This window comes from Bacillus rossius, chromosome 10 (assembly GCF_032445375.1).
Source record: "Bacillus rossius redtenbacheri isolate Brsri chromosome 10, Brsri_v3, whole genome shotgun sequence".
NCBI classification, from domain to species: Eukaryota; Metazoa; Arthropoda; class Insecta; order Phasmatodea; family Bacillidae; genus Bacillus; species Bacillus rossius.
Window position 1 is genome coordinate 35366872 of NC_086337.1, and position 20353 is coordinate 35387224.

A 20353-nucleotide genomic window follows, 5' to 3' on the forward strand; every position below is an offset into this window, starting at 1 on the left:
TGTTGCTTGCAGGTAAATAATATTTAGTTCTTTTATGCGGGATGCGGGATGCTCACTAACGATCGCAAAAGAAGGATGGCTTCGCTAGACTCCAAGGAAAAGGAAGTTCGTCTTACATGTTGGTGCTCCACAGATGTCTCATGGCGTAATATTAATTTGATTGAGTAATGATATTTGTCAATTCCACCTGATAAAAATATTGCAAGTTTTGATTTAGTAGCAGAAATTATCGAATTAAATGTAACTCCAATTAAAATGACATGTCTCAATAGACAAAAAAAAATCCATGCAGAGAGTGGTTCCTCAGAATAGTCAGAAACACTTGAAGAAACCACAGGAATGATTGCAAGAACACGGGAAAAACCATCAAATTATTGACATTAATAATCAGGAGCACACGGAGAAAACCATCATAATATTGGCAAGAATAATCAGGAGCACACGGAGAAAACCATCATAATATTGACCAGATTAATCAGAAGTACTCGGAGAAAACCACCACATGTTTTCCTTGATATCATAAAATTACAGGAAAAAAATATTTTAAAAAAAATAAAAATTAATAAAAAAATTAAAAAAAATAAAAAAAATCATAAACAGTTTCTGCTAGCTTGTAAACTTATCATTGTTGAGCAAAGATAGAGTTCTTGTACAAGCCAGAAATTTATGCATTTTTTTATTTTTTTTTATTTTTTTATTAATTTTTATTTTTTTTAAATATTTTTTTCCTGTAATTTTATGATATCAAGGAAAACATGTGGTGGTTTTCTCCGAGTACTTCTGATTAATCTGGTCAATATTATGATGGTTTTTCCCGTGTTCTTGCAATCATTCCTGTGGTTTCTTCAAGTGTTTCTGACTATTCTGAGGAACCACTCTCTGCATGGATTTTTTTTGTCTATTGAGACATGTCATTTTAATTGGAGTTACATTTAATTCGATAATTTCTGCTACTAAATCAAAACTTGCAATATTTTTATCAGGTGGAATTGACAAATATCATTACTCAGTCAAATTAATATTACGCCATGAGACATCTGTGGAGCACCAACATGTAAGACGAACTTCCTTTTCCTTGGAGTCTAGCGAAGCCATCCTTCTTTTGCGATCGTTAGTGAGCATCCCGCATCCCGCATAAAAGAACTAAATATTATTTACCTGCAAGCAACATGTGGCGACATCTGTTGTTGAAAAGCAGAACTACTTGCATAAAGTACTTTTGCATGAGATAACCTAACTCTCACCACTGAGTGGTGCTATTGTAATCAGTTAGAGTCATGTAGTCTCGTAGCCATGTAGCCTTGTGTCCTGGAAGCTTCGTAGTCCTGTAGCCTCGCAGTCTCGTAACCCTGTGTTCTGGAAGCTTCGTAAACATGATGCATTGGAACCTCGTAGACCTGTAGCTATGTAACAAAGTATCCATGGAATCATATAACATAATGCTGTTGGAGCAGTGGGAGCAAAAGAGAAAATGCTGACGAAGACAGATGTGATAATTGGAGCCTTGTAGATGTGTAGCTTCGTAGTCAAGTAGCCTTGTACTATTATAACATAATGCTGCTGTAGCAGTTGGAGCCAAAGAGAAAATTCAGTCGAAGACAGATGCCGTAATTGGAGCCATGTAGACTTGTAGCTTCGTAGTCAAGTAGCCTTGTACTATTATAACATAATCGAGGTGCAGATCGAAGAGATGCTGGCGGGCGGAGTTGGAGTCAAAGAGAAAATTCAGACGAAGACAGATGCCGCAATTGGAGCCATGTAGACTTGTAGCTTCGTAGTCAAGTAGCCTTGTACTATTATAACATAATGCTGCTGAAGTAGTTGGAGCTTTGTACGCTTGAAGGTAGTTGGAGGAGTCTTGTACACTCGTAGAATTGTAGTCCCATAGTCTCTTAGAGTCGTAGCATTCTAACCAAATATCATTGGAGCTGATGAACCAAAAGGCCGTTGGAGACAATGTCTGTTGGAGGCAATGACTGTTGGAGCCAATGACTGTTGGAGCCAATGACTGTTGGAGTCGATGGCTAATGGAAATATAAACTGTTGGATTCATAGACTGTTGGAGAGATTATATCCTAACTTATCATTGAAGATCGTATCCTACCAAGTTGAATGAACGAGAGAATGCGCCTCCTTTTCGTTAAATGAGCTTTCGTTTTATAGAATTTCCGTCCAAACGTGCTTCGTTTTCATTAAATGCTTGTCCTGCGCGAACGAAGCGTAGTCATTGTGTGTACATTACATATATATTGCGTACATTGCGTACATTGGGTGTACTTTGCGTAAATTGCGTGTACTCTGCGTGTACTGTGTGTCAATTGCATGAATATTACGTGTTCGTTCCGTTTCCTGTGTGTACTGTGTGTACGTTCCGTTTCCTGTGTGTACTGTGTGTACGTTCCGTTTCCTGTGTGTACTGTGTGTACGTTCCGTTCCCTGTGTGTGTACTGTGTGTACGTTCCATTTCCTGTGTGTACTGTGTGTACGTTCCGTTTCCTGTGTGTACTGTGTGTACGTTCCGTTTCCTGTGTGTGTGTGTGTACTGTGTAATCATTACATTTATTGCGTGTAAATTGCATGTATTGCGCGTACATTGCGTGTTGGAGCTGTTGGAGCATTTGGAGCTTTATACACTTGAAGGTAGTTGGAGGAGTCTTGTACACTCGTAGAATTGTAGTCTCATGGTCTCTTAGACTCGTAGCATTCTAGCCAAATATCATTGGAGCTGATGAAGAAAAGGGCCGTTGGTGTCAATGACTGTTGGAGTCACTAGACTGATAGAATCAATAGACTGATGGAACCAATGAATATTGGAGCCAATGAATATTGGAGCCAATGAATATTGGAGCCAATGAATATTGGAGCCAATGACAAATGTGCGGCCTTTTCGATGATGGTGCTGCCTTTTTCGTTGTCGGTGCTTCCAAATGTGCTGCCTTTTCGTTGTCGGTGCTTCCAAATGTGCTGCCTTTTCGTTGTCGGTGCTTCCAAGTGTGCTTCCTTTTTTTTTTGATGGTGCTTCTATTTTTTTAATGTTGTTTTGACTCTAGTATTATAATAAATTGTTCTTGATTTGACTAGCGTATTATTCCATCCGGTGCATGTATATAAGCGAGTCCTAGACAGCAGGACGCTCAGTTTGTTTCTGACGACGGCGGTGTAAGGATCACCTAGATTGTTTAATCTGGTGCATAAATCGCGTAATTACCTGTTCTTGCGAACTCGATGGCATCTTTACCGTCTTTAACGTTGAACTCGGAGGTTGTACCATCGACTACGGGAACCTTATCGACAGCTACGACGGAGAAGGAGCAGATCCCGTTGGTAACGATGACGTCAACATTGGAGGGGATTTCAACAGATGTGATACCACCAGCAGAAGAGACTTTAATGCCGGTAGTGCTGACTGTACAGGAAACCTCGACGAACGCTGTTTCGCCCTCGATGGAGACTTCAATGGATGGCGAATCGTCAACTAACGAACATCGATGTCGTTACTGTGACAAGATTTTCTCAAACATCAGCAATGCTCGTCGACACGAGAAGAGAGAATGTGCCAAGAACCCTTATCGTAAAATGTTTGGTTGTATTAAGTGTCGCAAGCAATTTACAAGAAATGCTAATTTGAAGCATCACTTGGAGACATGTAAAGGACCTGCAGTGCGGCAGAAAGTAAAGGTTTCTATACAACAGCGATGCATTGATGTGCATAAGAGTATGCCTGGAAATGATTCAGTTGCAGTAACAGCGACATCTGGTTCGGGTTTGTCTTCAACTAGGCATCCTTGTGGCTACTGCGACATGACGTTTGCATTTGCACATGATGTACGGAGACATGAGAGGAGTAAATGTACGAAGAATCCTTCTCGCATGAAGTTTCGCTGTGACGAGTGTCATAAATGGTTTACTCGAATTGATAATTTGCGCCAACATTCGATAAACTGTAAAGGTGAAGTCAGTGCGCCTACTGCTGAACTACCTGCAGCAATTACGACTCCTGAGTTTAGATTGGTGACTCGTGAGCGTACAAGTAAAAAAACTGATGTGCAGCAACCGATTGCTGTGGCATCTGAACATGAAAATAAACATAAGACTGTGATCGGAGCATTACAAGTGAACGATAATGGCTTCTACTTGGCGCAGTCTGCATTTCGTGGAACATTGAAAGACTACTATTATCCAAGTACGTTAAGTGAGTCAAAGGACATTTGTAATTTTCTTGATGATATCAGACAGGACATAATCAATCAGCTTACTGATGACGTAGCAACAAACGGACCTTTGAAATATAACTTGTGGTTGGACTGTATATATGGAAAGCCTTATCCGTTCGATGACAAAGTGAAGAAGTGTGCATTCAAGACATCGGCTGCAGTAATTTACAGTTCTAACGATATCAAGCAAACTGTTAAACAAGGTATCCAGAAACTCTGTCAAGAAGAGGAGGACTATGTCTGTAAAGGATCTGGCTGGACTCTGTCTTGTATAAACCGATTGGAGCTAAGAATTAGTCATTTCACGCCTATGCGGACCTAAATGTTTGTAAGATTGCTAACCTTCGCAGGTGATCCTGTAGTAAAATAGAAATTATGTAATAAAATATTATGTTTGTAAAAGAACTTGCAGTGTTTTTATTTTCGAACATGTTACTATTATGTTAAATTGATGTTATATTTCCTTTTTTTTTGCATCGTCCTAGATCGTACCAAGGAACTTAGTCGACCTAATCAATCAGTATATAGATTACAAATTTATTTAATGAATTTTGGAATTTTTCCCGAATTTCTAGCTAAATAATTACGGATTTTCAAGATGGCGGCCAAATGACAAGATGTCGGGTGTCACAGCAATAATAAATGATTACTGCACTCTAGCGGATAAGAATTAAACTAACATGGCGTCAGCGCACTCTCGCCGACGATACACTGATGATGGCTTCCAGCAGACGAGGACAAGATGGCGGACATGACGTCATACTACCTGACGATATATATGCTTTGAAAAAAAGTGGTGGGAGTCAGTATGCCTGCAGCCACCGCGGGGGGAAGGATCGGTCGCCATTTTTATTTTTTTTGCACTCGTCGGGTTTGAACCGAAGACTCCGAGCTCCGTGTCGTTAATGTATGATTTTTAAAAAAATTTTATTGAAATTTTATTAAATGAATATTTTTATAATTTAAAAAAAAAATTTCATTAAAATCGGATAATAAATAAAAAAGTTAAAGATGGCAGTCGTAACGGAAATTACAACGGTGACGTCATAATCCATGATGACGTCAGAGGCTTATCGTAGGCTGTAGACATGGATGCTTAAGCCTACATATGGACATTTCTAGCCGCTGGGATTTTTAAGGACTAAAAACGGGAAAATTTCCCTCGAAACGGGAATTTTTCTCTCGAAAACGGGAATTTTTGAATTGTGGAATTTTTTGAGATTTTTTGGCGGAATTTTTTTTCACAGAAATTGAAATTTTGGCGATTTTTGAGGAATTTTGGACAAATTTTGCCCAATTTTGGCGGATTTTGACACATTTTGAGGATCAAATTCAAGGTCAAGGTCAAAGGTCAAGGTCACAACCATCCAAGATGGCCGCCGTGACGTCACAATACAATATGGCGGAGCCGGCTCTCGGCTCCACACCCAGAACCCAGTCCTCGGACCGGCTATCCTATACTACTGGCGTTCTATTACTTTCCTTAGGATTCGGTCATATAGCCAGATTAGGTTGTACCTAGATATTGATTTTGATTAGATAGTGTGTCACGATTAGCAAAAAGGTCGAAAAAAAACGGGGCTTCCAAGATGGTTGTGCGACAATTCCGACCACAGATGATTCCGGAAATGGGAAAAATTCGCGACAATTCCGGCCGCTGACTCGCCAAGCTTTTCCAATTTGTACACAGTCAGTGACAATTGCGGACATGTGCACCTGTTGTTGGTTTGTTGACGCACTACAAACCTCTCCCCTCCCGAATCAATAAACCAAGCGTGAAGTCTGTTATATCAATCCGTCAGTCTACGCTGCTCTTTCTTTGTTGACGCACCGCAACGTTGTGATGGAAGCTCTTGAAACGGAGAAAGGGAAGTTTGCAGTGCTTGTGCATGCTGCAGGCATGTGAGATGCAGTTAAGTGGGCCCTTGTTCATCCATGGTTACCGCCCTTAAGAATGTCACAACGACACCCTGACCACTTAAACAGTTCGGAGTGTATGCATGATGTGAAATGTGTTTAGCCTTAAGCACGCATACACCCTTACTGCTAATGCTGTGTTTTGGTGTTTTAAGTTAACTTCATGTTTATATACTGGATGTTACCTTTCGCAATAATTATGTGCTAGTATTATTTTTAACTAAATTTGGGTTAAATATTTTTTTTTTTGCTTAAAGTGGTATTTTAAACAAAATATCAATGTCAATCTCAACCTTGCTGTAGACACCATATCTATAGCCTGAGATCTACTGTTCCAACAGAACTACGCACTGCTCTGTGATTGGTCCCAACCCAGGAGTCGTAACTTTCAAGTATTCGTGCGAGCTTGAACTTCCTGATTGATTAAATGGTGGACATGCCTACCGAAAGAAGCGTGTCGATGTTGACGGTGCCGTTGACGTGGGTTTCGCTTGCGAGACGGGACTTGAAAAACTGCAAGGGAAGATTAGTTGGGGGAAATGTGGAGGTTTTGAATGTGTCACATCGCGAATTGTGTTTGGCGGAGAAAACTTTGTTGGTTTGAGTGTTCGTGTTTGCTTCTGCTGAGAGAGTGGAGTGTGGAGCTGTGATGGACTGTCCGCAGGCCTGCCCGAGCCGCCGCGCGACTGCTCGCTGCTCAACGACACGGGAGAGGGCGAGGTCGAGGTCGAGGGCGAGGGAGAGGTGTTCGAGGCCCGGCTGGCCGTGCGCTGCGAGCCCGGCCACGACGGCTACCTCCCTCAGCACTTCCTGCTCGAGGTGACCGAGTCTCCTCAGGACCCTCCTCCTCCTCCTGCCCCACGAGTGGCGGGTCACCGCGAGCAAGGCGACCAGCCGCGAGGCGCGCGCGAGTTCCGCGAGGCGCTGCCGACCTTCTCGCTGCGCCACCTGGAGCCGGGGCGCCGCTACCAGCTCGCCGTGCACGCCGTCAACGCCCTGGGCCGCAGCTACCCGCCCGTACTCATCAGCGGCGTCAAGGTCGCCGCCGGCACGGAGCGGCTGCTCGGCGTGGGTGAGCGTCAACCGACGGAGAGACAGCACCCATGGGTGTCGCAACTGGGGGGGGGGGGGGGACACGTCCCCCCTCCCCCCCCCCCCGATAATAAAAGTCTTCAATTTCGTCCCCTCCAATAATACTTATATTTAGGTTCGTAGTTTCGTAGTTTTGTGTGGATATAGCACCAGCAGATATGTTAACTGTGCTTTTACAAATTTGTTCTCTGAAAATATTTTTTTTATAACAAATAAATTATATATTGCAACCAACTATAGTTAGAATATTTAGGAAAGAAAACATCCTTAAAAAAAACACCTCTTTGCACCTTCAAACCCCAAATTTTTCCGGGAGGCCCCCCCCCGCTTTTTTCCCAGTGGATGGATATTCCTCAAATAACTAAATCAATTGAAGTCCCCCCCCCCCCCCCCCCCCCAAAAATATATCCTTACGACGCCCATGCAGCACCTGCGGGCTAGTGAAGCCTATGATGTACATAAATAATATAATATAATTTACAACAATAATATAAATTTGTACGTCTTGTGTGTAACGTGCCAGTTGTGAGTGTCGGCTCTCAGACATTTCCTCCAGCTTCCCACGAGCTAGCCGTGGAGCTAGTAGAATGTTAGCCCTCTCACATTTTTTTTTTTTTCCACTTCCAGAGAGCTGGCTGAAGAACTATATGTATTCCTCGCTTGATTGGCTCTTTTTCAGCTTTGTCTGTCCCTGCCCGAACACGCCTGAATATTCACCTTCGGCCAACCTCGGGTTTATATATATATATATATATATATATATATATATATATATATCTGTTTATTTTAATGCAGCTACACTAACCCAACTAACCGTCCATAGTGTTTTAAAGTGTTTTCATGTAGCTAACCTAACCGACCACTTTTAATATTTGAATTCATTTTTTTCCTGCGCAAAAATGAAACAAATCCCGAGGTTGGCCGAAGGTGAATATTCGGGCGTGTTCGGGCAGGGACAGAAGTTGATGTACATCTTAAGGCTTCTCTACGGGAAACTGTGGGCGATCCACCGCAGTGCTTTCACTCCGCGCCGCTAGGTGCCGCCACACGTTGTGGAGTACATACACCCCGCACCGCCAGGTTCGCTGACATCACTCGTCTCGCGCATTTCTTAAGGGGGTGCCTCCCATTTCAGGTCATGATTTCATATATATATATATATATATATATATATATATATATATATATATATATATATATATATATATCATTGATCGACTTTTAGAAATTTTCAATTGTTCAACTTTCACGAAATGAAAAATATATATAGCGCATACTTTTTGCATAATTAGCTGCCAAAGTTTACATTTTTAACGTTTTTTTGGTTGTACAAATAAGGAGAATTTTAATTTATTGCAGAACTAAAACTTTTTAGGTTTAACCGCAATGCCGCTGACTACTTCATGATATGGTTTTAATATCTACCACAAAAACTCATTTCATGTTTCTTGACTGTCAAAATCGTAACAAATTTGAGAATTTTGAAATACCAGGAAGAATTAATTAATATTTTCTGAAAGAAATTGAAACCATTTCTTGAAGTAGCCAGTGGCAATGCAGTTAAACCTGAAAATTTTCAGTTCTGCAATAAATTAAATTATCCTTATTTGTACAACCCAAAAAACTTAAAATTGTAATTTTGGCAGCTAATTATGCGAAAAGTATGTGCTGTATATATTTTTCATTTCGTTAAAGTTAAACAATTGAAAACGTCTACAAGTTTATCTGTAATTACTGTAAATATAAAATCTTGACCTGAAATGGGACCTTTGTAGGTAAGCCCTGGCTGACAGAAACCGCCTCCAACTTTCATATGACAGCCATATTTTCTTGTGGTATTAGTATATACTGGTTTTCTCAGCAACCTGGTGTAGCTAAGGCAACATATAGTTTCCCGCGGGGGAAAAAAAACTGCATTCTCTCAATCATATTCCGACATACTTAATATTTATTTATAGTGACTGCAAACGATAACTTCTCAGGAATGATGTATCCTTTTAAATCTAAATGGTAAATCTTGTGTTTGGGCGTCGTCGGAATGCGAGGTATTAGTACCGTTTGCCCAAATGCTGGCCCAGTCGAAAATCTAGCTGCTATGACATTGTGTCTAAGAAATTTCACTTGAAGTCTCGTTCCGTTACATAAATTTGGTGATCTAAGGTTAAGTAATAAAATAATTGGAATGCCAATTTTTTATTTTAACGAATGTGGGGATAGCCCACACGGATTCAATGAATTTAAAAATTATTGAGGGTAATGTAAGATGTCTTCTTGATCCATGACGGTATCAATGGCAAGGTGGTATACGATATCGCTTGGTAGTTTAGACATTATTTTGTCGTTGATGGATCAACTCTTATATTCCTAGCAGTTAAAATTAACCTCTCGCACATCCATTTATCATTTTTTTCCGGGATATTTGCCACATACGGAAAGACTGTAGAAATAAGTTTTTTCAATGTTGGTCACGATCTCACCAAGGTCTTTATCAATGGCAATTTTTTTGTCTGATTCAGGTAATTTTACGTCACCAATCAAAAGGAGCTGTTTTAGGAAATCTGTGCTTCCTCCACCTAAGTGACTCCTGAAGTAAGGATTCAACAGTCCTTCAGTACTCGCTAGTGTTATTATTAAAAGGGGTAAAAAATTTCCTGTGAATATATATATACTTGCTTAAGGCGAAGTTCGCTGTTTTCGACATGTGCCCTTGCAGACATTTTCGAAGATACAATTTGTGTTGCTTGAAATCATGCTCGGCGTGTGGGGACTGAGTGGCTATTTTTCCAGTTGGGTAGATTTTATTGATGAAGGGGTCTAGTTAGTCAACATAATTTTCTTGACCGTTTATGTATATGGCCGAAAACCGTGTTTCAGATGTTATTTCATCTATAACTAATTTCTCTGCTGAAACTTCAAGAAGCAAATATTGCATATAAATGACCACAGCCCAGAAGCCAAATAATACAAAGTCTACTTTGGTGAAAGAACTTACGCACGTGGCATCAGTACACTTTTGAAAGACACGATTTTTTAAATAACTGGACATAAAACGGCGAGCTCCCGTACCTAGGCATCGTGAAGCGGACATGCACGAATGTGCCCGAAGATCCACGAGTGACAAGCAACAAAACTTGAGGCCCATAAGAAATATATTAGGCCAGAATCGGGACGATTACACTGTTACACAAATAACATTACCGGCAATATCTCCGAAATAAAATGTAGCTTTACGGCAAAAAAAAAATGGGACTCAAAACTAGATTATCTTCTTCCCTTTTTGCTCGCGTTGACACTGCAGAGCCGTTGGATTATCATTAACTACATTCGAATAGGGGAAGGGAAAAAAACAGACGTCTCTGGTCGTTAAACTTCCCCGAGAGTGCCTAAGAAGGAGGGGGTTGGAAAAATAATGGAGGAGGGTTCGTTGCGAAATGGTTTCAGGTCAAGCGGTGGAGGGCAGTGTCACGTGATACGCTCGTTAGCTCGGGGAGAGGGTTCTGAGACTTGGTTGAGGGTTTTTGGGGTAGGAGGAGGGGAAGCAACACCGGGGTTAGGCATCGGTCCGGCGTGACGGGTGCCACAGAAGAGATAGTTGCGGGCAGTGACTGCCCGGGACCCCTTTCTGTTTCGTCGTCGTCGTTAAATAATTCAGCGCCCGCCTGACAGAGGTCGACCAACCACGAAGGCCAGACGCCTCCCCTTTTGCCCGCTGTCCAGTGACCCTTCCCCCCCCCCTTCACCACACGTACCCCCGCCCCTTAAAGGATGCTGCATGGTTTCCCCGGCGCTCGGAATACTCCACGGCCCCTGGACCTCAACTGATTGGCGGCGTTTTCGCACGAACCTCCTCTCGCACGTCGTCCTGGGAGCTCGCTTCACGCGCGGAGGAAGGGGAGGAACAATACAAGTTTTCTGGCACACCACACACAGAAGCAGTAGGAGAGACGCCACGCTTGATCCAACTCCGATTGGCCGAAAAACGAATGAAAAGAGGCCATGCGTGATTTGCCGATAGAGTAGCCAATGGCAGGAGAGACATCCTGTGATTGGCTGGCATCAGAGCCAATAAGAGGGGCCCTCTCGCCAACCTCATGGTTTCGTCGACGAATAAGAACTAAATCTAGCCTGGCAAGTCATAATTACGCATAAGATGCAAACATTTTATTGTCGAAATTAGTAGCATTTTGGTTGGATGAATAAACTGTATCTAAAATCAACTTTTTTGCAAGGAAACTTTCGACTTTCTACTTGTTTTTATTTGACTGCCATGCAACAAATATAATTTTCAAACATGTTTAATGTATCTGGTGCATTAAATTTTTGCTGGTATTTGTATTTAAAAACTAAAAAGAAATCACCAAAATAATTTAAGTTAAGTGTTTTTTTTTTTAATTTCAAAATTATTTTTAATGATTTTATACCGCTTCTGACTTGATAAATATCACCATGGTTTCACTTGTACAAACTAGGGCCATTAGGCATACACAAACAATTAAAGAAAACATATCTTATAGAGCGCAGGTTGAACTTTGAATACCAGATGAAATAAAGTTAGTATTCTACTTTGAATAGAACATGTGAAATAATTCAACAAAACAAGTTTTCTAGTGGTATCATTCATGTGTATGGTTTTCTTTCCTTTTGGGTAGCAAACAAAACAGATTCTCTAAAGACGTAATATTTTAGTCATTTTTATTTTGACGAATGTGAGGCAGCATATTTTTATAAAAAATGTTTTCGAATATTATTTTTCTTTCTAAACGTTTATTAGTCTGCATCAGTAAAATTACGATACACAGAATGTGTAAAAGATGTCAAATAATATCAACATTGAAATGTTTGTTTGATAAAAATTATATTGTCAAGCAGTTCGAAACCAAATTAGAATTGGTTTTGCGTAGTAAATATATTTTACAATAAATACTATGTTAGACTTACTCAGTAAATGGTATATACACTAGCCTATACACATATTTTATTTAAGCTAAGGAAGCTTTTAGTACAGGAATGTGGAAGCGTTAATATTTAATTTTGATGGTGAAGAAGTATCAGCTGGGCTGGACGGTGCACAGACATCAGTGTTCAATAAAACCATACTATTCGACTTAACCACATTCTCCCGCCACTAACCTCCTCCGCACTCCCTTTCACCAAAATAACTCCCTCCATTTACATTTTAGTTTGGCAGACCACGCTACGTCATTCTCACGTCAGGGTCGAAGAAACTTCCAACCTACACCCTCGCACAGAGCTTGCAGTACCTACAGTGTCTATCATTACATTTTAATGGCTTCCGTGATGATGCAAGTCTTCATTTTTCTTCACGTAACTCAAGATAAAATATTCATGATCGTGCAAATTTACATCATCAATGCAACATCCAAAATTAAGTCACACTATAATCACTTCATATTTCCATACACTGAATTTTTTTTTTTTTGTAAATGGAACAGAAACATTCATGTAAAATTAATGATATTTGCACTTTTTTACATTTATATGAAAATAACTATATTATTACAAAATTGTTTTTGCAGTAATACTGTGTTCGAATTTTTACCCAGGAATTTATGCTTAGTGTTGTCCCAGTACCTCCCATAGTTAAAGTTATTTGTAAACCGTTCCCTGAATAGATTATCAGTATTAACTGCGCACATAATAATCATCGTAAAACAAAATGAAGTATAATTATTAAATATTATACTTTAATGAAACATCAATTAAAATATAAAATCATGCAACATGTTTCTTAAAAAATACTCAGTATTATTTTAAAAAAAAATATTTAATATATGCAAAAATAAGAGCAGTCATTAAATGTACAATGTTAAATTATATTTCTTGAGGTTAAACAAAACATTTCTTGGCAAATGGTTTCCAAAGGAATCATTTTTAAAAGTACAGAATTATTTTTCTTTTGGAATAAATTTTTTTTAAATTTTATTTAAATTTTTTATGGTATGATGTGTAAATTCCCTTTACACTATATAGAAATTTTATTTATATTGCATTTAATGTTCTTTAACAAATATTTTCAACATGAATTCGTAATTGTAGTATCGTTGTTGTAAAAAATGTGCAAGTGTTCGTAATTATTATCACTATTGGGACTATTTACACGCATTATATTGCACTTGGTAAATATATGTTGGAAATATTTGTTAGAGAACAACAAATGCATCGGAGGTACTGGTTAAAGTTTATTTCAGAAACAGCCCTTGATTAATAGTATTGATAGATAATGAAAAATTGTACACGGCGTGTGAAAAAGATCTTCCAAGTGTATAGAATGCTGCCTTTTTTATTTTTATTGCAAGCAACAAGTTTTCATTTCTAAATTTTCTTGCACTGTAAAAATGTGTCCCATTTAAAACAAATTAATAATATATTTCAGGGTTTTTCGTGATAAACATGAACTATCAAAAGAAGCCCGAGAAAAAATTATTCCATCAGTTTTTTTTAATGTTAGGCAGTTTTATAGAAAAGACAAACAAAGGATGAATACAAAAACACATACACCAAAACAAGAAAAAATCAGCCGATTTCAAATGTCAAATGCATAGACAGCACGGAGACTTCCATGGAAAGGAATAAGTCAGAACAATGTCACAGAGCAGACGAACCCAGTTGGCTGACAACGACGAGGCGGTTGGGACAAGAACAGTAAATACAGACAAACAACAACTTTGGAAAACACAGCGACAGAAAACCTAAGGAACCCAACGATGATTAAAAAAACAGACAACCTGGGCAGGATAATGAACAACAAATATTCTAGCGACACAACGACGACAGCGCAGACGATTACATTATGTGCGAAATGTCGGGATCTAAGATCTGTTCTCGTCATGAGCGACGCTGGCGCTCTCTAGGAACAAATAACAGAAACAAAGTCGACGGTATCCAAGATGGCGGCCTCCAGCGGAACAGAAAAATAATCGATATGGCGGCCGTGACGAAAATTTCATCATGAGTGAGTGGGGCACTCGATTTAAAGATTGCGGATCCAATATGGCGGAATGGTGATACTGTAGCCATTTGGAACCATGTATCATCTAAGCCACGTAGCCTTGTGTTGCATTTTAGAATGCTTTTATCGTTTGGAATTAAAAATGAAACATCCATTATTCAGTAAAATAATATGCCATGCGACATCTGGGAAGCACTAACATGCAAGAAGAACTGTGACACGCGGTGTAAACTGTCAATGGCGTATGTCCAAAGTGATGCTTTAAATCATTATTTAAACAATAATCATTCAAAGAAAGTGTTCATGACGTGTCTCACGAATTTCCCGCGCTTTTATAGACGAGAGTTGTTGACTTGGCGTTGGTTACGTGTAGCGCTCTTCTGTTCCTTGTGGAGTTTGCAAACAAGGTCTCAGAAAGGCAGATTAATCCAAATTAAAAAGGCTTTCTATATTCTACTAGCTGTTAGAGCCAAACCCTGAGGTGAGTATGCTAGGCATTTAATATTCAATTTGGCTGTTATCTCTCATACATATAAGGGCCAAAGCAGGGGAGGGGTTATGGTGGTTTTAACCCCCCATTAAAAGTTATGAAAAATTAAAAAAATAATATCAGTGAAGACAATATTTTAATGTGTGAGAAGCCCTTTTACCTACGCTACTACTGTAGGTCCATATTTGAGTGTGTTAATAGCAAAAGTAATGAGAGTTTTTTTTAGATTACACGTCTTCAAACTTTTAATATAATTTCTATTTTTTTTAATCCTTCCCCCCTTATAAACATTCCTGTAGCCACCACTGCTCACATACACAACATAATGATAATATTATAAATACTTAAAAATTTATGTTTTTTGGTTGCCCGTTGTTATTGTATTAGCATTCTTGACATTTATCGTTCCTATCCGATATGTGATATTTATTTGTCTGCTGCCATCGTTCACCTTTTTAAAATCTCATCATTATCCATATTCTCAAGACCCTGTCACACTGTTAAACTTTCGCTTCCAACACCTCCCAATATGTTTTACCAAATAAAGTTGGACGTTTATGACACCACCGTAAACGTCAAAAGCACATCACTTATTTTGCATATAGAACTGGTTCTAAAATATGTTAGAGGTTGGATGCAATCCGCCAATCAAAATCGTTTCTAGCGGAAACTGAAATTACGTCCGTTTCCATCGCAGCAAATCCTTGAAATCACAAAAAAAAAAAAAAAAAAAAAAAAAAAAGACCGATTAAAAAGGGTTGTTAGGGTGAAATAACTAAAATAATTTTAATATTATTAATTGTCGTATGAAAAACGCAAATTAGGCGTAAATTTTTTAAAAATATCACTGAAGTTTTTTTTTATATAGTTAAGCACAAAAACGTATAATAAGTAAAACATTTAATACAACACTTTTATGCATCATTTAATTTCAAATTGGGATTAAAAATGGAAAGTATGAGATAACTTAGTCTAAACACAAATTTTAATACTTAGTGTGACATGATTTAAAACATACTCAAGCTAATCTGCACAACTTTGTTTACTGGAGAAGATTGCCTCTTGAACGCTATTGTCAAATGTAGTTGAAGAAAACAATTGGCCAGATTATCTTGAAGCTTATAGAATAATTTATATATTGTAGGTTATATATATTTGTTTAAAGCTACTCTTGATATAATCCTTTTTTAAGGTTTGCAAGAGTAGTATGTTATATTTATTGCACACAGATTATAATATTAACACACACAATAATATATATATATATAATATAATATAATACTGTTTATATTATATAATAATTCATTTCCTTTTAACTTGCTTATACAATTTTCCGGGGAGTAGATTTTGTCATCATTTTATTAATTTTATCAGAGAGAGATCTGGTGTATATTATTTGTTCTCTTTTCCTTACTTAGTTCTTTTTAAGTGCAAGTGTTTTATTCAATATCCGGCCGTTCGATTACACATACACAAGAAGAACAACCAAGAAACTTGTGTAGGAAATTCGAAGAGTTATTTTCCATAATTATTCTGTGTCGGAGAGCAAGTCTTCCATCAAAGATATTTCATGCATCCAGCTATCAAAACGTTCTAGTCTCTTGGATACTTCAAAGGTATAACTTCTCCATATTTCATAAGTCTTCTTGTTTCTTACAATTCGATTGATGTCCTTAATGTCTACATCTTCCATGGCCATCTTCCTGGTGTATGTGTCTCGAATGTCTTCTATTTTAATACAAACATTTAGAACATGTTCTGCTGTATCTTCTTCCATGCATACAGGGCACATAGGACTTTCCACTAAATTAAAAGAATCTAATTTATATTTAAAATTTCCGTGACCTGTTAAAAATTGTGAGGTATAGTGGTCAGTGGAGATCCACGAGTATTTCATCCTTTCTTCTATTAAAGGGAATATGTTATATGTATACCTTCCCTTGTTTGAGTTTCGCCACCTTTCTTGCCAAATTGCAATATTTTCTGAATGAATTCTACGATTTTTTGGAGGCAGTGTATTCCTTGTTCATCTTCAAAATTGCTACATTTGCTCTTTCTTGAATTAATAGATCTATAGGTAAAGTTCCAGATACAACTTGCAATGCTTCTAATGATGTTGTTCTGTAACTTTTGGTGATTGCTATTAGGACCGTTCGTTGATATGCACATAGTTTTCTTCATACGTGTTGATTGCGTAATAAATCATACCATACAGTGCACGCATAGGTAAGTATACCCAAGTATACTCCATTGTACAAGGTAATCATAGTATTGGTGTTCAAACCCACTGATGTAGGTTTATGACTCCTTATTTTCTGAAAAACCAATAGGGCCTTTTGAAATGATTCTTGTATATGTGATTGATATCCTGTTCCAGTCGTTATCAGTACCCCTAGATATTTAACTTTTTGTTTTATCTTGACTATGCGTTCACAAAATCTTATTAAAGGTGGTCTATCTTTATGTAATTTGCCCTTGAGAAGTACACCTTCTGTCTTTTCAGTTGAGATATGTAGTCGAACACTGCTTGCCCAGATGTCAATAGTACGTAGAATTGCTTCTGTTGTCTGCTCTAATTCGTAACGTGAAGTGGAAAGTATAATAAGCAGGCCATCATCTGCATAACCATAAAAAATACAATTACCCGGTAATTCGATTTTTAGTAGTTCATCAAATATAATATTCCACAGCAGTGGACCGAGCACTGATCCCTGTGGACAACCCATGGAGAGCATCTTTTCCACCACTATGTGGCCCAATCTGCATTCACACTTCCTTTCTTGCAGGAAGCCCTTTATGGCAGTATACAAGTTCTTGGGTACATTCAGATTCTTCAAACGCCATAATACCTGGGGCCACCACGCGTGGTCAAACGCTCCTGCTGTGTCAATTGTCACACCAAGCACATATTTTTCTTCTAAATTTTCAATATATCTCTTTAGATCATATAGTGCTTTTCCTGTGCTGTACCCTCGTCTAAAACCATACTGCTGTTTGTCTATGCCATGTGTAGAGTCCAGGTAAGCCGTTAATCTTACATTGATAAGCCGCTCAAAAATTGGCCAGTGTGACGATGTGTTGTCCGGCAGACTCGGAGGAGGCGGAGGACGCGGCGATGAAGCAGCCGATGAACATCGCGCTGGCGGCGCTCGCCGCCGTCGCATTCGTCGTCCTGGGCGGCGTCGTGTTCACGGCGGCCACCGTGATCTGCCGGAGGCGGCCGGCGCCCTTCCCGCCCCCGGCTCCGCCGCTACCGCAGCCGCCGCCGCCGTCCAAGGCGCCGCTCTTCCACGACGAGCTGCTCAACGTGATGGTGGCGGTCCCGGTGGCGGTTGCGGCGGCGGCGGAGGCGGCGGGCGGCCGCCCCCAGCCGCGCGTCAGGTTCCAGGACGAGCTCTGCGCCGACGACGAAGGGGGCTTCGAGTTGGCGTCGCGGCCGCCGTCCAGGGTCGACCGGCCTGCCGACTCCGGCGCCGAGACGCGAGGCCACGGACGGGCTCTCAACGGTAAGACGCGCCGCTCCGCCCGCTCCGCGTCACACGTCTGCACACTGGAACAATTCCGGTGCCTCGTTTCCCTACGGACTCAAATTTAAATACCTACTTTTACATGGAAATAAAATATTTCCATTCCCATTTACTAAACCAATAACTCACGCGCTTACAGTTAGAGACCCGAAAAATTCGCGGGTTCATTACGTGTCGTGGTGAAATTCAAATGATTATATACTACCTTGGTGCTGCTTCTGTCGTTGGTTCACTGTCAGTCTGGAGGACTGAAGGGCCAATTGGAGACCCTCACTCATAGAAGTGTCGAATCACAGGCCCACCCAGTCGAGACGACTCACAAGTCAGCAGCCAATGAACAGTTTCGCATTTGCCCGAGTGTGTAGAGGATATTGGAGTCCATCCTGGAGGTCATTGAACCCGCGAATTTTTCGGGTCTCTACTTATAGACAATACTATCCTATATAAGTAAAAAAAAATATGATAATAAACAATTTGTAACGAATTTTACGTTTAAAGTTAATGATTATCTTCAAATTTATCGCTTGGGACATAGTGAGGGAATGGTTTTTCAGGGTACTTTCTTGGACATATCTTTTTTTGTTTATCATATAAAAAAATAAATTTGTTTCATACATTCGTACATCTAGTACAGTAGTTTTATTTAAAAAAATCTTTTCATAATTGACGATCCTGGTTTATAGAAATCATTAAGGACATCCATTTCGATTATTTATTTTTTTTGAGAATCAGTCATATCGCATTTATGCTTCGTGTTGTCTCAGTAGCTCCAATAGTTTAAGTTACTTGTAAATCATTCCCTGAATATTTCCAGTATTAAATGCGCACGTAATAAGCATGATGCAACAAAACAAAGTCAGGTTGTTGAATACTCGATTATCTTTCCCATGGTTTAAAAATTTTTTTGCTCGAATGAAACTTCAATTAAAATACATAACAATGAGCCAATTTTCGTAGAAAATACTTAGTATTATCTCGGAAAACATGCAATAATAACCATATTAATGTGTTGTATAAAGTTACAATATGTTTTTTGTAGTGTTACAAACTATTACTTTGCAATTGGTTTCAAAAGGAATCTTTTGTAAAGGTACAAAAAATATTTTTTCTGTGTAGCCTACTGTTTTTTGTGTTCTCACAGTTAATGCGGACGACTCTGGGCCAATGAGAAACCCTAAACCAGATAACTGTCGAATCAAAGACTAACAAGTCACCCGCCAATCAGCTAGTGAATTTGCCCGAGTGTGCAGAGGACTGTGGAGTCAGAGGTCACTGAACCCGCGAAATTTTCCAATCCCTTCACTTGGACACCTTTGAACTTGTCCCTTAAGAGTGTTCAACAGGATAATTCTGAACTCTATCGAGAAACTTCGTCTGTGGTTACACCAGGGGAAAAAAGTTCAAACCATATCTGTACTTCGGGGACAAAAGCCATTATAAGCGTATTATCCAGTTCATTATTTTATATTTACGTTCCACATGGTTGAACTTGCCGACTTCTTGAATGGCTGAACGTTCACAAAACTAAAACATGTATATGTATCGCACACATTTCGCATAATTAGCTGGAACATTTTCATTTTTAACGTTTTTGTGCATTATGGGTAAAGAGAATGAAATAGAATACACCTAAAACTGGATTTTTTTAGTTTTAAAGTCGATTTTACTGGCTGCTGTGTTTAATTTATTTCAAAAAATATTTTATTTAACTTGACCTTTTAAAATCATAAAAATCTTTATAATCTTAAAAGTCAAAGACAAAAAAAATCATTAAATTGTTCTGATATAACTTTAAACTATAAAACGCAGTTGCCCCCAACATTGCCTTTAAATCCAAAAATTTTCAGTTAGTTATTCAATTTGGTTCCCCTTATCCATAGTTGTATGCCTATAGAAAGAACATCAAATGGTGGTCAAGCCTATGGTTAAAAGTGAATTTTGCCCAAAAGTGGACATAGTGTATTATGCCACTGAGGTTCAAATATACATTTTTGGTCTAAATTGCTTCCCAAGACTTGCATATACGCCTTTGAAGTTGGAACTGAACAATGTGGTTTAATAACAATGGAATGGTTTAATAACAATAAAACAAAAGAGACGTATAAACGATGCAATACGCAACGTCTGAATAATGTTTAACGGA

The 20353-nt window shown here is 39.0% G+C and overlaps 1 protein-coding gene across 1 annotated transcript in view; it reads left to right on the forward strand.

The window, feature by feature from the left end:
- LOC134535646 (nephrin) overlaps positions 1–20353 on the forward strand; it is a 357918-nt gene that overhangs the window by 313447 nt on the left and 24118 nt on the right. The window contains exons 11-12 of the mRNA XM_063374832.1: positions 6796–7203; positions 17773–18189. Of these exons, the coding sequence (XP_063230902.1) occupies positions 6796–7203; positions 17773–18189 (825 nt within the window). The remainder of the gene's footprint in view (positions 1–6795; positions 7204–17772; positions 18190–20353) is intronic.